Below are 10,221 nucleotides of genomic sequence, written 5' to 3' on the forward strand. Positions count from 1 at the left end.
AGTAACTAACTTCTTGAATTGTAACTAACTACTCTATAATTATAACTAACTAACTAAATGAACTAATTACTTTTAACACTCCCCCTCAAGCTAGGTAGTGTGAAAATGTTACAAGTTCGTAGCTTGGAATTGAGATACAAATGTTGAACAGTATTAAGACCTTTTTGTAAGTAAATCATCAGGTTGATCTTTTGTTGATATGTATCTTGTTGCTACCAATCCTTTGTCTATTTTTTCCCTTATGAAGTGGCAGTCTATTTCAATATGTTTAGTTCTTTCATGGTATACTGGATTGGCTGCAATTTGTATAGCAGCTTTGCTGTCTGAGTAAATATCCACAGGTAGTTTCAAGTTTACTCCCAACTCTTTCATCAGACCTATGATCCAAATTAACTCTGAAACTGTGGCTGCCATGCTCTTGTATTCTGCTTCTGCAGAGCTCTTTGAAATGGTTGTTTGTTTCTTTGACTTCCAAGTTAATAGAGAATCTCCAAATTTAACCAAGTAACCTGTCACTGACCTTCTTGTATGAGGACATGAAGCTCAGTCTGAGTCACAGTAGGCTGTGAGAGTTGTATTCTTGTTGCTGGACAGCAGATCTCCTAAACCTGGTTGATTCTTTACATACCTTACAATCCTTAGGGCAGCTTCCATGTGTGACTTCTTTGGTTGTTGAAGAAACTGACTTAAAGTATTGACACCAAATGCTATATCAGGTCTTGTCACAATTAGATATAACAACTTTCCTATCAGCCTTTGGTATGCTCCTTGATCTGCTAATTGATCATTTGAGTTGAACTTTTTAATCTGATATATTCATCAAGCTGTTTAGTTGTTAACTTAACATTTGTATCCATTGGTGTTGCAGCTGGTTTAGAACTGCTGAGCCCTGTCTCTGATATAAGCTCCAAGGTGTATTTTCTTTGATGCATAAGTATACCTTGATCAGACCTGGCAAACTCAATGCCTAAGAAGTTTCTTAGTTCTCCAAGATCCTTTATTTTAAACACCTGTTTCAACTTCTCTTTTGTTTCTTTCACAATTCTTAAACTATCTCCTGTGACTAGTAGATCATCCACATACACAAGAATAATCACCATTCCAGATTCATCTTTCTTGATGAACATAGACTGATCATACTCACTTTGTTTAAACTTAAGCTCCACTAAAGCCTTAGACAGCTTAGCATTCCACTGTCTAGGTGCTTGTTTCAATCCATATAATGACTTCACAAGTCTACATACTTGTTTCTCCCCTTGACTTGTGAAACCTTGAGGCAATTCCATATATATTTCATCAAACAAATCTCCTTGTAAGAAAGCATTAAACACATCCATTTGGTATACACACCATCCCTTTTTTGCAGCTAGTGCCAATACTGTTCTAACAGTCTTCATCTTTACTACAGGAGAGAATGTTTCTTGGTAGTCAATACCTTCTTGCTGGTTGAATCCTTTAGCTACTAGTCTGGCTTTATACCTTTCTACCTCTCCTGTGGATTTATATTTGATTTTGAAAATCCACTTGCAGCCTATTGGAGTTTTTCCTTCAGGAAGAGTTACTAAATCCCAAGTATGGTTACTTTGTAATGCTTCAATTTCTGACTTTATAGCTTCTATCCATCTTGAATCTTTAGCAGCTTCTTTGTAGGACTTTGGTTCAGTATGATTTGAGGCTGCAGCTATATATGCACTATATTTGTCAGAAATATTCTCATAACTTATATAGTTTTGAATGCCATAATCTGACTTCTTCTGAATATTGAGAGATACAAAGTCTTTTAACCAAATAGGTGGTTTACTGCTTCTTCCAAACTTTCTAGATGGTTGTAAAGGGATCTGTGTTGTATCTTCATTTATCACAGTCCTTAACTCCTCTTCCTCATTTTGTTGGCATGATTCCCTACCTTCATATAGTATGAGTTGCTGAACTTGTTGAGTAGGTGTAACAGGAATACTTGACCATTGACATGCATGATCTAAGGTTGAATAAGTGTCTTTAAACACAGGTTCTAAGTGTTTTCCTTTACCAAATGGAAATGTTGTTTCATTGAATATGACATCCCTGTTAACAAAGAACACTTTATTAGTTAGATCATATAAAATATATCCTTTTTGCACCTCTGAATATCCCATATATACAGACATTATGGACCTTGATTCAAGTTTATCATATTGGTTTGGCATTCTAGCAAAGCATAAACATCCTAGAACTCTTAGATGAGCTATAGAAGGCTCTTTTCCATGAAGTTTGTTAAAGGGAGTTTTTCCTTTTAACACAGAACTAGGAAGCCTGTTTATCAAGTAAGCTACAGCTAGGACACAATGTCCCCAGAATTTTATAGGTATATTAGCCTGCAACCTAATGGCTCTAGTTATTTCAAGAATATGTCTATGTTTTCTTTCAGCTACCCCATTTTGTTGGGGTGTATATACACAAGTTGTTTGATGAATAACTCCTAATTGTTTAAACAACTGTTCATATAAAGAGTTAATGAATTCAGTTCCATTATCAGTTCTAACTATCTTAGCTGTTTTACCAAACTGATTTCTAGTAAAATTCATAAAATATTGAAGAGATACACAAACATCAGACTTTTGTCTCAAAAGAAATATCCATGTATATCTTGAAAAATCATCTACAACTGTTAAGAAATATTTGTGTCCATCATATATATTGGTTTTATAAGGACCCCATAGATCTAAGTGAATTAATTCAAAACAACTATTACTTTTTATACTACTATTCTGAAAAGGTAATCTACATTGTTTAGCACAAGGACATACTACACAATCTCCTATCTGAGTTCTAATAGAAGTAAGCTCAATGTTAAACAGTTTATGTAACACTGAAGTAGATGTATGTCCTAGTCTTTTGTGCCACAGATTTATCTTGTCTGTTGACACATTCTTAACATCTTGAGCAGCTAGACTGATAGACCTTCTTGCATCTTTATTTAGTAGCCAATATAATCCATTCTGCTCTCTACCAATCTCCTTCACCTTCCCAGTGAAGAGATCCTGCAAAACAAAAAAATCAGGAAAGAAAGAAGCAGAACATTGTAACTCTTTTGTTAGTTTTGAAACTGATAACAAATTAAATTTGAATTCTGGCACATACAATACATTAGATATAGTACTACCATCAGATATACTACTTAATCCAGTATGAGTAACTCTTGTTTCATCTCCATTAGGCAATTCAACAGTTCTATTATAGCCTAACTTATTAACTGATAGCTTGTTTAATAGCTCTAAACTTGAAGCCATATGATTTGTTGCTCCTGTGTCCACAATCCAGTTAGGTTTGTGAGACACATTCATAGCCATTAAGCTAGTCATACCTGCTGTGTTTGCAGCTGTGTTAGACATAGAATTCTGGTTGACTTGAGGACTGTGTTGTGCTAGCATCTGTACTATATGATTGTATTGATCTTGTGTAAAGTGATTAGCCTCAACTCGACTTGGTTTGAACTGAATTTGATCCATGCTACTTGAACCTTTTCCGTGACTGAACACATTAGTATCAGAACCATACTTGAACTCAGATTGCTCATTTCCAGCCTGAAGTACTTCATTTTGAGTGTTTTCTTTTGCACTCACATTGTAAGCTGCACTTCCTCCTTCAGATAATTTCCTTTTTTTGAACTTGAATTCAGGGGGATATCCCACTATTTTCCAACAATTATCCTTATTGTGTCCTCTTATTTTGCAAACATCACAATACAAATGAGAATTTCTTGTAAACTTTTGATTACCATTTGTTCTGCTGTACAAAGCAGACTCATAGTTGCCTGCATGTGACATTGGATTTGCACCCAAGATTCCATTCATAGCTGACACAGATTTTTGACTCTCATCACCCATCACCATAGCATAGGCTTGATTGATTGAAGGTAATGGACTCATAAGTAGTATCTGACTTCTTGCTTGATTATATGAGTCATTCAGCCCCATCAGAAACTGAAATAGTTTCAGTTTTTGCAAATGCACTATGAACTCTTTCGATCTTTCACAGTTACAGCCAGGTGGTGGTACCAAAGCCTCAAATTCCTCCCAAAGGGTCTTGAGCTTGGAGAAATAGACTGTTACAGAGTTCACTCCTTGAGTTAAAGTGGCTATTTCCTTATGCAGGTTGAAGGTTCTTGAACCATCTACCTTGGTGAACCTTTCTTGTAGATCTTGCCAAACTGCTTTAGCTGTGGCTGCATACATAATGCCTCCTAGTAAACTCTTAGAAACAGAGTTCATCAGCCAAGATTGAACAATGGCATCAACTCGATCCCAATGATTCCATAGATTTTCACTATATTTTTCTTTATCACATGATCCATCTACCATTCCAAGTTTATTTCTTCCTAGTAGAGCAATTCGCATAGATCGAAACCAGATTGCATAGTTTTCCATACCTGTTAGCTGGAATGAAATGATATGATTTCCACTAACATCTGATGGAGATAAGAACAATGGATGATTGTAGTCAATTTCTTGACCAATGTTGGCAGCTCGATTGGTATTCTCTTGAACAATTACTGGTTCATCATCTCCAGCCATTTTTTCAGAGATTTCGATTGATTCAATGTTTTTCACGATTGATTAGCGCGGAAGCAATTCAGATTTCATAGGGTTAGATCCCCTGCTTTGATACCATGAACTTGTTATGAAGTAAAGAGAGAAGAAGAAGATGAAGAAGAGGGAAAACAGATTAGTCGAAGAGAAGAGAAGATGAGCTAAGAAGAAGAAGAGTATACAGAGAGAATATCTCAGCTTTTATTATTATTTTCTTAATCACATTGAGATACAATGAAGTGTTTATATAGAGGCCTTAATCAAGAATTTCCCAAGTAACTAACTTCTTGAATTGTAACTAACTACTCTATAATTATAACTAACTAACTAAATGAACTAATTACTTTTAACAATTTTGATCCCAGCAATTTTAATTTTCAAGCTGACCAGGATAATATAATCATAAGGAATAATGACATCCTTGCCCTTTATATCTCAAAGTTGCTTATATAATAAGCTTCAAATTTTGACGTAGTCGTAACATTTACTTCAGCTATATATACACAACCTTAACTCTTTATTATCTAATATTTTTCTCTAACCGACTGATGTCGAAAGAATCAACGGATATGAATTGTGGTTGGGGTGAAATGTCACTATATACATATTGTTATATATTGAACTGAGCATATATATATATATAGTCAATGTTACTTCCCTTCCATGTGTATACAAAATCTTTAATAATAAATATGTTTCAAATCCTCATCAATAACGTGGTACCAAGTACCTCCAAGAGGAGATCTCCATAAGGGATTTATCATCCCTATATTTATTTTTATTTTTTTTGATTGAATTGCTTGTTTTTAGTGATACATTTGTAAACAAATATTCAATCTTTATTTGCATATTTAATGTTTTGTGCTCTTTATTTATTGTCATGAAGTATTCAAAACTAATAGAAAATTGTACCTTGGTTTTTAAGCATTGATTCACTCTCAAAATATGATGAAAAAAATGAAATTCATTGGGGAAAAAAAGGGTATGTTGTACTCCTCAATTTTACGATTAAAATATGATATATCTCCCATTATAAAGTGGGCCACATATACTCTTACAATTACATAAATGACCCGATTCTAATCATAACACACGTGAAACGAAATGTCTATTGGGTAAAAAATAGTCGAGACATGTGATCATATCTAATCACGATACGTGGAGAGTAGTGAGAATTAATCAAAAGCACAATTAGACAAGACACATGACTGAATGACGTGTGGAAGGTAATAAAAACAACGACCATACCCAAAGTTTGAGGAAACTTATTGTATTTGTGGTATATTACACCAACATGATTTACGCTGTGAGATTAATTAACACAAGGCCAAGGATTAATTGGAACACCAAGAGGTAAAGTCAGCACTAGCCCTTACGAAACCATCTGGAAGAAAACTTTATATAGTTTAATATACTTTTTCCTATAGCCAACTGTACTTAGGATCCAAATATTTAAAAGACTAATTATCATAAGGTTTAGTTCTGGCTTGCCTCTTGCATTCTCAATAATCAATCAATAAATTTCCAGTGCTTACATTTTAAAATTGATCAGGTCTTAAATCATTTCACTAAACATCTTGTGTAGACTGATTAACATTTTCTAACACAATGACTTAGTCTGTTTTTTCACAAGAGGAACCAACTGATTTTTCATCATAATCGCGCATTATTTGCACAGCCTGAGTAGTAAAACATAATGAAACTACAAGATTTACGCGCAACTATCTTCTTTCTTCTATCCTTGCTAGCAATTCTTCCTCATATTATTGCTAATCTTGATTCTGACAAACATGCTCTACTTCAATTTGCTGTATCTATCCCACATCTTAGCAAACTCAACTGGAACTCTGCTTTGTCAATATGCAATTCTTGGATTGGGATAACTTGCAACAAAGATAAAACGCGAGTCGTTGCAATTCATCTGCCTGGTGTTGGACTCACTGGCCATATCCCAGCCAACAGCATTGGCAAACTAGATGCTCTTCAAGTCCTTAACCTAAGAGCAAACAATCTAAATGGAAATCTTCCTTCTGATATCCTTTCAATCCCTTCTCTTTACTCTATCTACCTTCAACATAATAACTTCTCTGGTGATATTCCTGTTTCTTTTTCATCAACACTTGGTGTTATAGATTTCTCGTTCAACTCTTTTACCGGACAAATTCCCCCCACGATCAAGAATTTGCCTCGACTCTCCATGTTGAACCTAAAGTTCAATTCATTATCCGGATCAATTCCCAATCTTGATGTGTCAAGGTTGAGTTTTTTGAATTTGAGCTACAACATGCTAAATGGATCAGTTCCATATTCCCTTAGGAAGTTCCCACTTTCTTCTTTTGTGGGGAACTCTAATTTATGTGGAACACCTCTGAGTAGCTGTTCTTCGAGATCTCCATCACGTAAAGGCGACAACTTTAAGAAACATAGTAATGAAATCATCATTCCAATTGCAATAGGTGGTCCTTGTGTGATTATTCTCCTTGTTTTATTCATCTACTTCTGTTATATTAACAAGAAGGTTAATAATAACACAAGCATGGTTGAACAGAAGAATGAGAAGTTGGAAGACTTTGAAAATGGGGTTCAAGATTCAGAAAAGAACGAGCTAACGTTCTTTAAAGGGTGCTCTTATAACTTTGATCTTGAGGATCTGTTAAGTGCTTCTGCTGATTTTCTTGGTAAAGGGAGTTATGGAACTGCTTACAGAGTTTCGTTGGATGAGGTATCGATGATAGTTGTGAAAAGGCTGAAGGAAGTAAGGGTTGTTAAGAAGGAGTTTGAACAGCATATGGATATTGTTGGAAAGATTAAAAGGCACCCAAATATAGTGCCATTTCTTGCTTGTTATTACTCAAAGGATGAGAAACTTCTTGTTTGTGAATACGTCCCTTATGGTAGCTTGTCATCCGCCTTATATGGTATAAGCTGCTTAACTCTTCTTATTTAAAACTTCACTTAGCACAGATCATGTTTGCTGCACATTATGCTATTGATAATTATTCCATTTTCTGCTTTATGCTTACATGGTCTTAGCTTAAATGGAGCGACATGATCAGTGGTGATTCATATAGCCGAGTAGTAGTAGTTGTTGTTGTTTCGTACTGTTACATGATCTTGTTTATAAATATATGCCTAGTGTTAACTTGTCAACAGCCTTGCATGGTATACAAAAAATTATACTTTTTATACATGATCAAAATTACTATTTATGTATATATAATATTAGATGTTGAGCCTCCAATGAGTTCTACGTATTTTGAACCTCCTAAGTGAAAATCTTAGCTCTGTCACTGACGGTATATATTGTTCAGCTCTGATTTGAACTGTAGTGTCATCTATCAGTTGCTACAGATTGTTAATGATTGATGTTTTGGGGTTTATTCTTACATGATATTGGTTATAGCAGGTAACGGAAGAACTCGACTAGACTGGGATACTAGGTTGAAGGTCTGTCTTGGAGCAGCAAAAGGAATAGCTCATATCCACTCTGAAGGCGGAACGAAATTTACTCATGGAAACATCAAAGCATCCAACATACTTCTTACAAGGGACTTAGATGGTTGCATTTCTGATTTTGGCTTAAGCCCTTTAATGAATCACACATCCATCAAGAATAATAAGGCTGTTGGTTACCATGCTCCAGAAGTGATTGAAACGCGAAAAGGCACACAAAAATCAGATGTTTATAGCTTTGGAGTGTTGGTTCTTGAGTTGCTCACTGGGAAATCTCCTCTGCCATTGCCAGGGCACGAGGACGTAGTCAATTTGCCTAGATGGGTACGAGCTGTTGTTAAAGAGGAATGGACAGCTGAAGTTTTTGATGCAGTGCTGATGAAGTACCATAATATTCAAGAAGAGATGGTGCATATGCTTCAAATTGCACTTTTATGTGTAGCAAAGGTGCCTGACATGAGGCCTTCAATGGGTGAAGTGATTAAAATGATTGAGCAAATCAAACATCTATAATGAGAGACAACATCTTCCTCAACGAACAAATGATCCATCCAATGCACATTATCATGAATGAACCTAAAAGTTTCGATTGATTTGGGAGATCGAATGCAATAATATGTCCTTGAATTAGATAGTGTTCTACCACGAGCTCTTCTCCTCGTGCTAGTCCAATGCTACAAACACAAGTAACAGAGTTATAATTTGTAGCTAGGAGTCCTAATTGTTGTGTGTTTATATGTATTTCTATATGCCAATATATCCTCGAATAATGAATTAGAAAGCATCATTTATTCTCGAGCAAGTATTCTTCATGTTCTAATATGGTATCAGAGCCTTCAACGAACTCGTTCTCCAAGTCATCAATTATGAGAATACTTGATCATGGCTCAAGATATTGGAATGTTCAATTTGATGAAAGTTAATGATACATACTACCAGTCTAAACTAAGGCCCCAATACACCAAACTGTCCTTTAGTTTGTATAGAATATTAAGGAACAATTTATGTGCCTAAAATATTTTATTTATGGGATAGTTAATTTTTAAAATATCTTTCAAGACACAATTTAATTATGGCTTTGATTATTTATTCTTCAACAAAAGGCAACAGATGGTATTTTTCATGTTAGGATTACTAGAACTAGTTTAATAAAATATACTAATTAAATCAGGTGTAATGATTCTTCAAACCATCCCAAAAATTTAGTCTTATTAATTCTATTAAGAAACAATTAGTTAGTGTGGATGTCCACTACTTTAAAAATAAATTCTCCATTATTTTTCACTATTAAGATATTAATATTTCACACCTTTGTAATTTTATCCTTTCGTCATTTTTGTGATTAATGTCATGTTATCATAACTTTTTATATGCTTCTGTGAACACTAAAAATAAAAGTATAAAAACTCATATTGTGATTTTGTAGATACTTGAGAAACACTTTGAATTTTTATTTTTATTAATCTTATGTTATTCCTCTCAATTTTATTTTTACATTGTGATTTGAGCTTGATTTTACAAAATGTTATTTAAGACTCTTCTTTAATTATTGTGATCATGGCATTCAAATTTCAATGAGAGTTTGCAAAGTGGCTAGAAAATTTTCTTTTGTGGTCTCAACTTCTATTGACGTGATAATCACTCATTTGACAGATTCAAGTAGTGCATCTTATAGCTTTTTGGCTGCCATAAGTTAGGAATTCTACTAACTTACTATGATTTTTGTTTATTTCTATCTTTTTAGTAAAAAAAAATGCTTAACAATATATAGATTTTTATTTTATTCAAACATTACAAAAAGATTTTAACGTTATTTTAGCTTAAAAACACTTAAAATAAGTCAATTCAAATATGCTCTTAAAATTATCTATGATAGGTGAGTAAATCAATATATGCTTCTGCTAAAAACCATATATCAAATCTGTCAATTTCTCCCTAATACTACGTTGGCAATTTTGTTTTCTGATGGCATTTGTTTGGCTTCAAATTATTTTATTATTGTTTTTATAAAGTCTGCGTACATTTTATCTTTCTCAGACATTCTTATAGGATTTCACTGGATATTTTATTATTGTTGAGGAAGGTTATTTGCAGGTATATTACATGAATGTTCTGCTTTAGGCATGTAGAATTATAATCATAATTATATTATGGTCCATATTTATGTACATGATTAGTTGCTTCTTTGAAAGCAATCTTG

At 34.0% G+C, this 10,221-nt stretch overlaps 1 protein-coding gene across 1 annotated transcript; it reads left to right on the forward strand.

The window, feature by feature from the left end:
• The first annotated feature begins 3,047 nt into the window (after positions 1-3,047).
• LOC101246831 (probable inactive receptor kinase At5g58300) lies at positions 3,048-8,823 on the forward strand. Its single transcript, XM_069299164.1, has 2 exons — positions 3,048-7,486; positions 7,975-8,823. The coding sequence occupies exons 1-2, from the start codon at positions 6,265-6,267 to the stop codon at positions 8,532-8,534; spliced, it is 1,782 nt and encodes a 593-aa protein (XP_069155265.1). The 5' UTR covers positions 3,048-6,264; the 3' UTR covers positions 8,535-8,823.
• Positions 8,824-10,221: the final 1,398 nt, after the last annotated feature.

Source organism: Solanum lycopersicum, chromosome 6 (genome assembly GCF_036512215.1).
Source record: "Solanum lycopersicum chromosome 6, SLM_r2.1".
Classification (NCBI taxonomy): Eukaryota; Viridiplantae; Streptophyta; class Magnoliopsida; order Solanales; family Solanaceae; genus Solanum; species Solanum lycopersicum.